The 14,651-nt window shown below is 40.6% G+C and overlaps 1 protein-coding gene across 16 annotated transcripts in view; it reads left to right on the top strand.

Annotated features, from left to right (window-relative positions):
* The first annotated feature begins 4,169 nt into the window (after positions 1-4,169).
* C3H11orf65 (chromosome 3 C11orf65 homolog) overlaps positions 4,170-14,651 on the top strand; it is a 213,110-nt gene continuing 202,628 nt past the window's right edge. For 9 of the 16 annotated variants that reach the window (XM_055273027.2, XM_063636501.1, XM_055273025.2 and 6 more), the window contains exons 1-2: positions 4,175-4,229; positions 10,069-10,158. In XM_055273027.2, the coding sequence (XP_055129002.1) occupies positions 10,078-10,158 (81 nt within the window). In that variant the 5' untranslated portion in view covers positions 4,175-4,229; positions 10,069-10,077. Of the gene's footprint in view, positions 4,559-10,068; positions 10,159-14,651 lie in introns of all 16 variants that reach the window. The other 7 variants (XM_063636508.1, XM_063636498.1, XM_063636506.1 and 4 more) reach the window with 5 other exon arrangements.

Here is a 14,651-nt window from a genome sequence, read left to right as displayed (position 1 = left end):
CTCAACTTTACAAAAGAAAACATTTAAAAATTAGCTGGACATGGTGGTGAACACCTGTAGTCCCAGCTACTTGGGAGGCTGGGGTGGGATGACTGCTTGACCCCAGGAGTTTGAGATTACAGTGAGCTATGATCATGCCACTGCACTCCAGCCTGGACAACAGAGCAAGATCCTGTCTTGAAACCACCTCTGCAAAAATTATAAATGAGAAAATCATTACAGTGAAAGAGATCTGACCTAACCAACTCCATCTTGATTCTAACCTTCAAGCTGTCCTTGTTTATTCCTGGGCATAGGCCAAACTAACTTTGGGAGGAACTTAGTTTATAGTTTAACTTTGAAACAAAGATGGTAACAGCTCTTTCCCAAAAGAAGCCCCCTTCATGCCTGAGGATTAGACTGCCTTTGCAGGACTAACAAATTAGCTACAACATAGAAATTATGATTTAGGAGTCATGCATCTGAAGGCTGCCAGATTTTGAACCTCCTCAAATTGCTCCTGGGGATAACATCATTATTGTGAAACCTAAAACCAGTGCCTGAGATATTTTGCAGACCCTGCACTCGATGATTCCACTAGCGTCACTCAGATCAATAAACTGGCTCATCTGGTCTTGTGGCCCCAACCCAGGAGCTGACTTAGCATAGGAGGACAGCTTCGACTCCCTTTGATTTCATCTCTGACCCAACTAATCAGCAACTCTCCACTTTCTGATCCCCTACCCAACAAATTGTCCTTAAAAACCACACACTCTGACATTTCAGGGAGACTGATTCAAGAAATAAAACTGTGGTCTCCCATACAGCCAACTCTGCAAGAATTAAACTATTGCAATTCCCCTGTCTTGATAAATTGGCTCTGTCTAGGCAGCAGGCAAGGAGAACTCATTGTGTGGTTACAGTCTCAAAAAAAAAAAAAAAAAAAAAAAAAAAAAAAAAGAAAAGAAAAAATATTTAAACTTGGCACCATTATTTTTGTTGACGGTGAAAATACAACAAGGGGCCAGGCATGGTGGCTCACGCCTGTAATCCCAGCACTTTGGGAGGCCGAGGCGGGCGGATCACAAGGTGAGGAGATCGAGACCATCCTGGCTAACACAGTAAAACCCCGTCTCTACTAAAAATACAAAAAATTAGCCAGGCATCATGGAGGGCGCCTGTAGTCCCAGCTACTTGGGAGGCTGAGGCAGGAGAATGGCATGAACCGGGGAGGCGGAGATTGCAGTGAGCTGAGATCCTGCCACTGCACTTCAGCCTGGGCGACAGAGCAAGACTCCATCTCAAAACAAAAAGAAAAAAGAAAAAGAAAATACAACAAGGGTACACAGAAGACAGTCACCTGGCATAACAAGAGTCATTGTAGTGAAGAGGACAGATTTCTCAGCCAAGAATTAGCTAAAGGTGCCAACTCCCTTCTCCTAGCCTCTTCAAACTGCTAAGCCTCAACAAGAGGATTGATGCCTGGTTGGAGGTCCCTCTGGCCTCCTTTAGGACCACTGCAGGACCTGTGCCTTTGACCCACACCCACTCCTCATGTGTGACATTGTGGTTTTCTACTACATGACATATTTTCCACAATTATAAAAGATTCCATGTTCACATCCGGGGGACAGCCTTGGAGTCCCTTATTGTTAGAGTTTGCTCCAGTGCCAAAGCAGAGAGGAAAGAAATGGCATATAATTGTGACTCTTCTCCCTCGGCACTACAGATATTTCCCTTTCCTCACGCCAATTCATTTTTGTTTCCTTATCTCTTGTCTTCACATGGCTTATAAAGAAAAATCTTTGCCTTGTAAGTGGAAAGCAAGAATATTAATTTAATAAATATAATATGATATATTGTATAATAGTAGTAAGACAAAGAAGAGAGAAAAAGAAGAGGAAGAGAATGGGTGGAGAGGGGAAGCGAGAAGGAAGGAAGGAACAATTTCTGTGAAACCACCCAGAAGTTCTTCTGAGTTCTGCTTCTTAGTAAACTGTTCCTAGATTTAAGCAGGTACATATAAATGAATAAACCTAACACTTGACAGTTTCTAGTCTTTATGATCCCTTGTGGTTACTTTAAAGAAAGATACTTTTAAAGAACTGAACAATTTTTACATGTATTAGAGCAATAAGAAAATGTTCGAGCCTATTATGTAGAAATTGCTGAATTCTTGTGGATCAGGTTAGAGGTAACATAAGTACTCAACAGTAACTATTGTAAATATTTTTTAAAATAATTCAGATAAGCACTACATTAAAATTATGCAGAGTTCATTACGTTGATGCAAAAGTAATCGTGGTTTTTGCCATTATGTTTAATTATGTATGTTTAATGGCAAAAACCGCGATTACTTTTGCACCAACCTAATAAAAATAATATCTAAACAGCAGTATACCTTAAATTTATTTTCATATTTCATCCTGTACATTTAGGAATTTTTGTTCTGCATTATTTACTGGCTTAGTTTTGTAGTTTTTTAATTTAAAACTGTTAAATTGTGGTAAAATATACATAAATTTATCCTTCTAACTAGTTTTAATTGTACAATTCAGTGGACTTAAGTACATTCACATTGTTGTGTAATTTTGAATTTAATTTTTTTTTTTTTAGAGGGAATCTTGCTCTGCTGCCAGGCTGAAGTGCAATGGTGCTATCTCGGCTCACTGCAACCAACCTCTGCCTCCTGGGTTCTATCAATTCTCCTGCCTCAGCTTCCTGAGTAGCTGGGACTACAGGCGGTGCGCCACCATGCCTGGCTAATTTTTGTATTTTTAGTGGGGGGGGGGGTTTCACCATGTTGTCCAGGCTGGTCTTGAACTCCTGACCTCAAGTGATCCGCCCACCTCAGCCTCCCAAAGTGCTGGGATTACTGGTGTGAGCCACCACACCTGGACTGAATTTAAATTTTTTAACCCAGTTTCTATTAGATTGAAAATTAAGATACACCTAATGTTTCCATGACTATATTTTTACAGTTTATTGTTCATAACTAATGTGTATTAATGCATCAAGGTAACTACATGAAGAGGAACTGAAGCTCACCCCTTGCTTATGATTGTGATGATTTTGAAGAACTCTGGAAACTCAGTGAGTCACTGAATTAACCTACCAACAATTTTTTCTGTACAAATGTTTTCATTATACAGGGAAATTTCTCTTCAGGTGTTTCTTTTCCCTCCTTAAAAGTTTATCTTCCTTACAAACAAATTATATTCCATGCATGAACATAGGAGGAAAGTAGCAAAACTGGGCAGTTCTGAACAAGATTTTTTCACATTGCAATAATCTGTGACCAACTAAAGCACTGCCAAAGTGTCAGACTCAGAATTCAAGCAAGTCAGACTTGCTTTAGATAAGCAGTGCTTGCATTATTTAAGGTCATTTGAAAACTCATTCAAGAGGTCGTCTGTTTTCACTTAAAACAAGTTTAGCTTAACCAGCTGAAGAGCTTACATTTCAAAATAACATTGGACTGCAAGTCACGTATTCCTTGACCTTGAGCAAGACCTGTCAAATAGCTAGAAGGATCAGTTTTCTCATTTTCAAATGAATAAATTAAACTAATTAAATAGGCCGGGCGCGGTGGTTCACACCTGTAATTCTAGCACTTTGGGAGGCCAAGGCGGGAGGTGGGGTTGGGGGGGATCACTGGAGCCCAGGAGTTCAAGACCAGCCTGGGCAACACGGAGAAACCCTGTCGCCACTATTAATAAAAATAGAAAAATGAGCCTGGCGTGGTGGTGCACTCCTATGGTCCCAGCTACTCGGGAGGCTGACGTGGGAGAATCACCTGAGCCCGGGGAGTTCCAGGCTACAGTGAGCCGAGATCGCGCCACTGCACTCCAGCCTCGGCCACAGATTGAGACCCTATCTCAAAAAAAATTTTACAAAAATTAATTAAATAGATCATTATATTTCTCAGCATCTTTAAGGTTCTTGGTTGAAATGACTGGGCTTTATTATATACTAAGCTCAACTTCGTAGACAATCACTTTGCTTTCCCTTCCAAAATCCTTTGCCTCAAAGCCATTGACAATCGAAAGCGGGCTTCTAACAGAATCAGCAGTCTTCATAGGCGGTTGGTCTGTATCGCCTGGACTTGGTCAGAGCGCGAGTAGAGGAAAGGCGGGGCCTAGAAGGCGGGGCTAGGAGGGCAATGGGGCGGGACAGAACGGATTGCGTTACGTCATTTCCGCCTGCGACGTTACCTAGGAGTCCAGCGGCGCCCGGACCAGCAGCGATTGGTAGGTGAAGGGAATAGTGTCCCTTCCCTCTCGGCCCGTACTACTATTCCGGGAGCGTTTGTGTCCACTGGTTTGAGCCTTCCTTGTTTCAAGGCCCTAAAGAACCCATACCCCTGATACCATTCCCCATCCGCCCCCCTTAAGGACGTTTCATTCCTCTAAAGCCCTCCCAGCGAGGCCTCCAGCTAGTTTACAGTCCTGCCCCGGAGTAACCCCTTCCTCGGAGCGTCCTTTCCTCGCCCTTGGTGAAGTTGCGTCGGGCTGGTTGACAAGTCCTTACTGCTCATACTGCGCCTTCACAGATCCCCACACCCCATTCCTGCGCAAAGGTACTACTCCGTCCACCTTCCCGCTGACCGGGAAGTACACATTTATCTTCCTTAGGTTTTTCCTCATTTCTTTCCCTTTCCCCCTCCCATTGGTTTTACGTCTTTTCAGTTTTTTTAGACATGGAAAAGGGAAACGCGTTTTTAAAGAATAGGTTAGTTGCTTTTCTTCTGCCCCCAGCATCAAGGACCACATGTAAAAAGGAAAAGCGAAATTACAAAACTTATAAAGGCCACGAGAATCATTTGTTTATTCAATAAATTTAGTAGAGGAAATAAAATAGTAAGTATACAGGTTCCAATCCAAGCAAAGTAAAGATTGTTTGGTGCTTTAAAAGTAAAACCAAGAATTCAAACACATCTTGTGCGCTTTTTTCCACGAAGCGTAAAAAATAAGTGAAAACATCATCTATTATGATAAAAATTTGTATTGATTAGGGATATAATAAGCTTGGAAAATCTTTATCTCTGAATCTACAAGTGGCACATGGGTGTAGTAAAATACTTCATTGCCTGAGCAGTTGTTTGATAGTACATTTTATTTGGTTAGTTTTTTGTTGTTGTTTGTTTTTGAGAAGGCGTCTCGCTCTGTTGCCCAGGCTGAGTGCAGTGGCGTGATCTCCGTTCACTGCAACCTCTGCCTCCTGGGTTCAAGCTATTCTCCTGCCTCAGCCTCCCGAGTAGCTGTGACTGCAGGCGTGCGCCACCACACCTGGCTAATTTTTGTATTTTTAGTGGAGACAGGGTTTCACCATATTGGCCAGGCTGGTCTCCAACCCCTGACTTCAGGTGATCCGCCCACCTCGGCCTCCCAAAGTGTTAGGATTACAGGCGTGAGCCACCAGACCCGGCCCGGTAGTACATTTTAGTATCTTAAAACTTATGAAGGGTTTTCACAGTGGTTAATTTATTTGGAGCATCATAATAACCATATAAAGTCGATCTTATTTCTTATCTAAAGCCAGCAACGGTCCCACCCTCTTTTCTGCTCCAGATGATGTCCTCTTACACCTACTCAAAGGTTTTACCCTTTAACTTATCCCTTTTTTTGCCCCTCTAAGTTCTCCGTCACTTTAATTTCTCCCTCACTACTGGATGGTACATTTTAACATCCTTAGAATCTCTCGGTTTTTGTTGTTGTTGTTTTTGTTGTTGTTTTTAGACTGAGTTTCACTCTTGTTGCCCAGGCTGGAGTAGTGGCATGATCTTGACTCACTGCAACCTCCGCCTCCTGGGTTCAAGCGATTCTTCTGCCTCAGCCTTCCTGAGTAGCTGGGATTACAGGCATGTGCCACCACACCCAGCTAATTTTGTATTTTTAGTAGAGAAGGGGTTTCACCATGTTGATCAGGCTGGTCTTGAACTCCTGACCTCGTGATCCACCCGCCTTGGCCTACCAAAGTGCTGGGATTACAGGCGTGAGCCACTGCGCCTGACCTTTTTCTTTCTTTTTTTTAAAAAAACCTTTAATCCATTCTCACTCTCTAGCTACACCCCATTTTTCTGCTCCCTTACAGCACTCCAAAGAATTACTACTGTACTTACTGTCTCAACTTTCCCACTTCCTCAACCCACCCCAAACTTCCTTCCCTGCTTACTCCACTGAAGCAGTGCCTGTACGGTAACTAGTGACTTTATCTGGCCAAATCTCCCTTTTTTTCCTCTGCATTTACTTGTCCTTGCAACAATATTTGACACAATTGAATATGTTCTTTCTTGAAATTGTGGAACTTCATTGTTTATTTCTGAATCAGATAATTTTGAATGCTGGAATATATTTCCTCTATATTTTGTGTATTCATAAACATATAATGATGGCATTTATGACATCCTTTTTTGGCAGCTTCTAAACACCCTTTAGCCTATGTCACTAGAGAAGCAGGAAGCAGGTGTATGCAGAAAGCCCGTGTGAAGTTATTTAGATCAAAGTATTCAATAAACTGGTTCAGGATTTTCAAGGGATTTTTAGGATCCAGTGTTAAATTTCCACCTACAAAATTGGGAATGTATTTGGGAAAATGATGAAATTGTGATGAATTAATGCTAATGCTGTAATGTTAAATAACACACTACATTGATAACAGGTAAAAATTACACAGCTTAGTTCTTGGAAAGATTATTAAAAGACCCATTATAATCCTAATATCTAATTTACGTTTAGTTTTTTACTTTTCTAAAATTTAGAGTCAAGCATTCCAATAGAATGTTTATGGGTATAAATTGGACACCATTTTTGAGGACAGTTTGGCAGTGTTAGGTTTTAATATGCATGCTGTTTTATTTTTTATGAAGTTATATCGTATATATCTGAACTAAATGCACATTGTGGAAAAAAACCAACAGCATAAAAGAGTATACTGGAACAAAAACATCTCTTCCCTTTCCGAACCCAGGCTCCTCAATCCACAGGTCCCTTCCTAGAGACAATCATTCTTAGTAATTTCTCATATCCCTTTCCAGAGAGAGTCAATTCAAATATATATGTGCGCCAGGTGCAGTGGCTCACTCCTGTAATCCCAGCACTTTGGGAGGCCGAGGTGGGCGGATCATGAGGTCAAGAGATCGAGACCATTCTGGCCAACGTGGTGAAACCCCATCTCTACTTGAAATACAAAAATTAACTGGGCACAGTGGTGCACACCTGTAGTGCCAGCTACTTGGGAGGCTGAGGCAGGAGAATTGCTTGAACCCGGGAGGCAGAGGTTGCAGTGAGCCGAAATCACGCCACTGCATTCCAGCCTGGCGACAGAGCAAGACTCTGTCTCAGAAAACAAAAAAGAGAAATATATACGTGCATACCTTTTGTCATAGCAATTCCACTTGTAAAAACTATCCTACGAAAATTGTTGCTGCTGAGCGCAATGGCTTATGCCTGTAATCCCAGCACTTTGGGAGGCCAAGGCGGGTGGATTTCTTGAGGCCAGCAGTTCGAGACCACCCTGGCCAACAGGGTGAAACTCTGTCTCTACTAAAAATACAAAAATTAGCCTGGCGTGGTGGCACACACCTGTAATCCCAGCTACTCAGGAGGCTGAGACATGAGAATCGCTTGAACCCGGGAGGTGGAGGTTGCAGTGAGTTGAGATGATGTCTCTGCACTCCAGCCTGGGTGACAGAGCAAGACTCTGTCTCAAAAAAAAAAAAAAAATTAACAAATCTTTTAGGCCTGAAATATCATTCCTTAATCTCATTTGTGCTAACAGTTATTTGTAAATTAACGGAATAATTGTACTTAAAATGTTATCTCAGTTTCCTAACTGGAATAATGCATATGAATAGTTTTTATTTTGGAAAATAGTTTGTATTATAATAATATGATTTATTGAGTGGTTATGGTGGGTCAGAAACTATACTAAATGCTTTACCTGTGTTATCTGACTTAATCCTAACAATTCTATGAGTTAGGTACAATGAGTCCCCATATTTTACAGATGAGTAACTTGAAGTTTGAGTGAGTTAAGTAACTTCTGCAAAATCACACAGCTAAGGATGAGGTAGAATTTGTTGAGATTTAAACCCTGGTCTATCTTGCCTCAGAGTCCAAAGACTTAACCTGTCTTCCCATGCCTCCTATATTAATAAGGCTATTTGTAGGGAAAGCAAAAAAGACATAAGTTTTTTTCATAGAGAACCTTCTCCCAACTCTTAAAAATGTCAATTTAAAAAACAACAATTTACCAAATTAGGAAGAAAACACCTTTAGTTTTAAGCTCTGAATAACTTTAAACATCAAAAGGGAAAAATGACAAGTTGAGAATATATAAATACATTTTTCTTTCATTTTTCTTATGAATGGCATATCCTTTTTGACAGTTTTCTGTTTAGCCTCTGTCTTTCTAAACATGTTAGTAGGTGTATGTTATGTGTTTAAATAGGTCAGGGCTTTGGGATTTGTAAATCCTTACACGTTTGCATTTTACACGCATCAATTCAGAGTTTAAATTTTTATTATTTTTAGAGACATGATCTCATTTTGTGGCCCAGGCTGGAGTGCAGTGGTGCAATCATAGCTCACTGCAGCTTTGAACTCCTGGGCTCAAGCCATCCTGTTTCAGCCTCCCAAGTAGCTAGGACTACAGTATGTGCTACCCTGCCCAGCTTTTTGTTGTTGTTGTTGTTGTTGTTGTTGCTGGAGAGATGGCAGTCTCGCTATATTGCCCAGGCTGGTGTTGTCCTGGCCTCAAGCAATCCTCCTGCCTTGGCCTCCCAAAACCATGGGATTACAGGCATGAGTCACTATATTCAGCCCAGAATTTTAAGCTTTTAAGCAAAATTTATTCACTTTGGACTATGATAAAGCATGTCAGAACCATATTGCTACTGTAAATGTAGTGAGTGACATTATTCCTTGAAGTATTAATAACTCTTAAGACTAAGTAAAAATCCATGTTTCTCCCTGTGTTCAGTGCATGACCTTTTTTTCCTTTTATATTTGACCACATAAGGTCTAATTTTAGGTTAGGGACCTGCGCAATTTTGTGGATGCAACTCTGTCTCTATGCACGTTAAGAAAGGTTTATTTGAAGTCATGCAACAGGTTATGTAAAAGTCATGGACTTTCAAGATAAACTTGAATTTAATAACTGGCTTAGTTACTCACTATTTGACCTTAGGCCTTAGAGCCTAGGCTCCTCATCTCTAACACAAGCATATTAGTAAAATCTGCTGTGCAGGGTTGTTGCTGGAATTAGAAAAAATATACAAATTAGAACATATTAAATCACCAATAATTGCTGACTACTTTTGGCTGGGCACAGTGGCTCATGCCTGTAATCCAAGCACTTTCAGAGGCAGAGGTGGGAGGATCACTTGAGTACAGGAATTCAAGACCAGCCTGGGAAACATAGCAAGAACCTGTCTCTACAAAAAAATTTTAAAAATTAGCTAGGCATCGTAGCATGTGCCTGTAGTCCCAGATACTCAGGAGGGTGAGGCAGGAGGAGCGATTGAGCCTACGAGTTCAAGGCTGCAGTGACCTATGATCCTGCCACGGCATTCTAGCCAAGGCAACAGAGAAAGACTCTGTCTCTTAAAAAATAAGAAGATGACTTTTTATTTTTATTATTTTGATATAAAATCTTATTTTAATTGTTTTATTTATGAAACTCTTTAATTTTCATTGAGTTCTAGTGGTAGTTTTATAATGGAGCATATAAAATAATTTTAGGCTGAGCACGGTGGCTCACGCTTACAATCCCAACACTTTGGGAGGCCAAGTCAGAAGGTGTTTGACACCAGCCTGGGTAACATAGCAAGACCCCATCTCTACAAAAAAATAATAATTAAAAAAAGAAAGCCAGGTGTGGTGGTGCACGTCTACAGTTCCAGCTACTTAGGAGGTGAAGGCGAGAGGGTCACTTGAGCCCAGCAGTTTGAGGCTACAGTGAGCTATCATCGCACCACTGCACTCCAGCCTGGGTGACAGAGCAAGAATGTGTCTCTAAAAAAAATAATAAAAATGAAAGTAAATTAAAATTATTTTAAATGTACCCTTTTTGCCCATTTTCTTTTAGGAATTTCGAATGCCTTGGGAAGAGGAATCAGAATTTACAAAGCAGGATAAGGCTGCCAGAGTCATTCAGCAGGCCTGGAAAAGTTTCCTTGTGAGTTTATTTAGAAGTTTTATTGAGATATAATTTTTATGTCATAAAATTTAAATTTAAAGTGTACAGTTCAATGCTTTTTTTTTTTTTTTTTTTTTTAAAAGACAGAATCTCTGTTGCCTAGGCTGAAGTGCAGTGGCATGATATCGGCTCACTGTAGCCTCTGCCTCTCAGGTTCAAGCAATTCTCCCACCTCAGCCTCCCCAGTAGCTGGGATGGTGCACCACCATGCTCGGCTGATTTTTATATTTTTAGTAGAGACGGGGTTTCACCATGTTGGCCAGGCTGGTCCCAAACTCCTGACTTCAGGTGATCCACCCTCCTCGGCCTCCCAAAGTGCTGGGACTACAGGCATGAGCCACTGCACCCGGCCAGTTCAGTACTTTTTATGTAAAGTGTACAATTCAGCAACTTTTAGTATACTTGCAGAATTGTGTGCCATTCTTCGCTTTAAAAAGCAGACTTTTTGGCCGGGCATGGTGGCTCATGCCTGTAATCCCAGCACTTTGAGAGGCTGAGGCAGGCGGATCATCTGAGGTCGGGAGTTTGAGTCCAGCCTGACGAACATGGAGAGACCCTGTCTCTACTAAAACTACAAAATTAGCCGGGCGTGGTGGCGCATGCCTGTAATCCCAACTACTCGGGAGGCTGAGGCAGGAAAATCACTTGAACCTGGGAGGCGGAGGTGGTGGTGAGCCGAGATCATGCCATTGCACTTCAGCCTGGGCAACAACATCAACAACAACAACAAAAAAACAGACTTTTTTTAACGTTTCTAAAAGTTACAATTGTTTCATTAGCTGCACAAATATTTATTGAGTTCCTGATCTGGGCCAGGCACTTTTATAACGGCTATCAATGAAAGTATCATTAATAAGATTATTTGCCTTTCACCTCTAAACACTTTATTTCTTGACTGAGGAACCAGCATTGTGAGCAGATGTTAGGAATATAGCCACTCATTAAATATTTATTGAGTACTTATTCTCGAGGAGCTTCAAGTTTATTAATAATACACTATATCTGGGTTAATGTCATGGTCACTTGTGCTTTTATAAGGGTAGAGCTGGTCTTATAGGTGTAAGGAATATTCCAAGTTGAATTATCTGGTTGGGTGAGAGCCAAGAGCTAAAATGACCTCACTCTTTTCTCTCTGATAGCAGCAGGACTCTGTGCCTGGTAATTTTAAGTGAAGTAATATGGCTCTGTTTCTAGCACACACTGATACAAAGGTTTTATGGCTTACAAGACCACCTTTGTATCAGTTAATCACATTTTGTGAAGTTGCTTCATTATTTGCCTCTACCAAGGCCATAAAACCTATGCTGGGGTATAACTATGTTGTTTCTAACACTAAAATAATATGTATTTTTTAAAGATACAGGGATCTCACTATGTTGCCCAGGATGGTCTCAAACTCCTGGGCTCAAGTGATCCTCCAACCTCAGCTTCCCAAGTAACTTGCCCTATAGTCGAGCACTGTTATACCCAGCTAATCTTCTTTTAAAACTTACTCTTCCTTAGTTGGTTTTGATTGACATACACATCATCTAGGCTTAAGCTTTTCTATCGTTTGCAGCTATTTTCTCTCACATCCAACCAGCCACACACCTTTGACTAGCTGCTGTGTTCCTGACATTGTGCTAGGAATTTCAGAATACATCCTTGCCCTTAAAGGAGCTTCAGCAGAGAAGCCATGTAAATAAAGAGGTGTGTGTGTGTGTGTGTGTGTGTGTGTGTGTGTGTGTGTGTGTAGACAGAGGACACATTTTCACCTTCTATCCCTCCAGAACCCCATTGAAACAACACTGTATAGAAGGTTAATACATAACAAAGAGAAAGGAGTTCATGAGCAGATAAAAATTTTATCTAATTTTTGGAAAACTAAAAATAGATGATAGCATCCTTTGGAAAAACTGTAGAAACACTTGCCTAGGCACATTTCACAGGGGTTCCAATGAGGGAATTGGTTTGCCATTAGAACCTCAGAGAGGATATGAATTTGGAGTTAACAATTTAAAAGAGCTGGAAGGAGAAGGACTGAAGACAGGGGTTAATTGAAGGTCTGTACACAGGGCAGCTGTGCCAGTTGTCTCCAGTCTTTTGCAGACCAAGAGCTGCGGGTAGGTGGATGTTTACTGCTAGTCACGAATCTGCTTGTAGACAGATATGTGCTATTAGGCAAAAAAGACACAAAGAAACCCTGGAGGCTTATCTCTTTTTTAAAAAAAATGAAAAATGAAAAATCAAATGAACTATCTGGGAAAGCTAGTTCTAGCATAGATTTGGCATTCCACAGTGAAACCCTCTTAATTTTGTTGTGTTGCCTCTTAATTTTGGTATTTGAGAGACACCCTGCTTAATAGCTGGCTACTTGACCATACCCATTAAAGAAAGCCTGGTAATTACTTATTCCACTCATGTCATGAAGCCCCCCAGGCAATTTTCCCACTCCTGAGTGAGAACACTGGGTAGACAGAATACTAACAAAAGATACTCGTACTAGTGCCTAGAAAAATTGACACAGACCTTCATTCTTAAGTATTAATGGACAACCAAGGTTCACTTTTAAGGAAAATCAATGATGTCAAAAGAAAAAGAAAAAGAAAAAAAAGATAGAACCTGAAGAAAACAAAAATAGTAATAAATTTAAATTGGATCAGGCTATTGAGTGCCTCTAAGAGGGTAATATCTGGGAGGAAAATGGTACCCCATGCAATAGAAAGTATGACAGAGGCTGGATTTAGAAAAAAGAGGTTAGAAACTCTGAAAAAGAGCTAACCGTGAAAGTCATGGTTCAGATATGACAGATTAAAATTGTTCTAAGATGTGAAGAGAATACATTTGCTCTTGATTCTAGACACAGCATCTTGATTCTAGATACAGTCAAGTGGGTGACTTCTAAAAAAAGGATGCATAGTTTTAGCACATTGCTTGGCTGTAGAAGTGAATTATTTGCATAGTTATAGTAATGTAAATGTAGGGATTTAAAAAAATTAAATATTTTAATCAAAGTAACATGCATACTTCTTTAATAAGTAATATAGAGTAATTTATTATGAAAAATAAATATTTTACCCCATCCTACTTTCTTTCACCCTCATACACTAAAAGCAACCATTTTAACTTTTTTTTTTTTTGAAATGGAGTCTTGCTCTGTTGCCTAGGCTGGAGTGCACTGGTGCAATCTCGCCTCACTGCAACCTCCGCCTCCCGGGTTCAGTCAATTCTCTGCCTCAGCCTCCCAAGTACCTGGGATTACAGGCGCCCACTACCACACCCAGCTGATTTTTTTCCATTTTTAGTAGAGATGAGGTTTCACCATCTTGGCCTGGCTGATCTTGAACTCTTGACCTCGTGATCCACCCACCTGTGCCTCCCAAAGTGCCAGGATTACAGGTGTGAGCCACCGTGCCTGGCCCATTTTTAACTATTTTTATTGTAGATCTTCTAGTAGTTACTTCCATGCTTCTAAATAATGTGCATGTACAATTATCTTTTATTAACTTTAGAAGTAATCTGTTGGCTTTCTGCAAAGATAATTGAGAACTTAGGTTACTTACCCTCCGCAGCCCTGCTTATCTCCCCTCCCAGTATCATAATGTTATTTTTTTAGTTCCTCTATTTTATTACCTTATTGGTTTAAAGAATATTTAAGTCTTAGTTTCTTGTTGCATCAGGCTGACATAGGATCACTTGACTCCCCATTATATATGATGAGAACATAAGTATCCCCACCCTTTTCTTTACCTCTCCTCTCCATCTTCAAACCGCCAAGATCTATTACCTGTACTATTACGTTGTAAGTATTCTCTGGAGGAGTTCATACATCCTGAATGCAAGTCCTTTGTTAAATACTATATGTGTTGAATATCTTCTCCCAGGCTTGCCTCATTCCTCTAATATGTTCTTAGTGAAAAGAAGTCTTTAATTTTAATAAAGTCCAATTTGTGACTTTTTCTCTTTCTTTCCTTCTTTCCTTCTTTTCTTTCTTTGTTTTTTCTTTCTTTGACAGGGTTTCACTCTTTTGCCCGTGCTAGAGTGCAGTCGCATGGTCACAGTTCACTGTAACCTTGAACTCCTGGGCTCAAGCAATCCTCCTGCCTCAGCCTCCTGTTTGGACTACAGGTGTGCACTACCATGCCTGGCTAATTTTTTAATTTTTTGTAGAGACAGAGTCTCGCTATGTTGCCAAGGCTAGTGTTGAACTCCTGGCCTCAAGCAGTCCTCCCAACTTGGCCTCCCAAAGTGCTCAGATTACAGATGTGAGCCACCATGCCCAGCCACCACTTTTTCTTCATGGTTAGTGCTTTCTGGGTCCTGTTTAAGAAATTTTGTCTAACCTAGTTAGAAGATATTTTCCTTATGTTTGTCCTAGAGGCTTAATTGCTTTAGTTTCAGATTGAGATCTAGTATCCATCTCAAATTAATTGTTGTGTATACTCAGAGGTACAAAGTTCATTTTTTTCTTATGGATATCCAACTGATCAAAT

The sequence above is a fragment of the Symphalangus syndactylus genome, chromosome 3 (assembly GCF_028878055.3).
Source record: "Symphalangus syndactylus isolate Jambi chromosome 3, NHGRI_mSymSyn1-v2.1_pri, whole genome shotgun sequence".
Taxonomy (NCBI): Eukaryota; Metazoa; Chordata; class Mammalia; order Primates; family Hylobatidae; genus Symphalangus; species Symphalangus syndactylus.
This window is presented reverse-complemented; position numbering and strand designations above follow the sequence as displayed.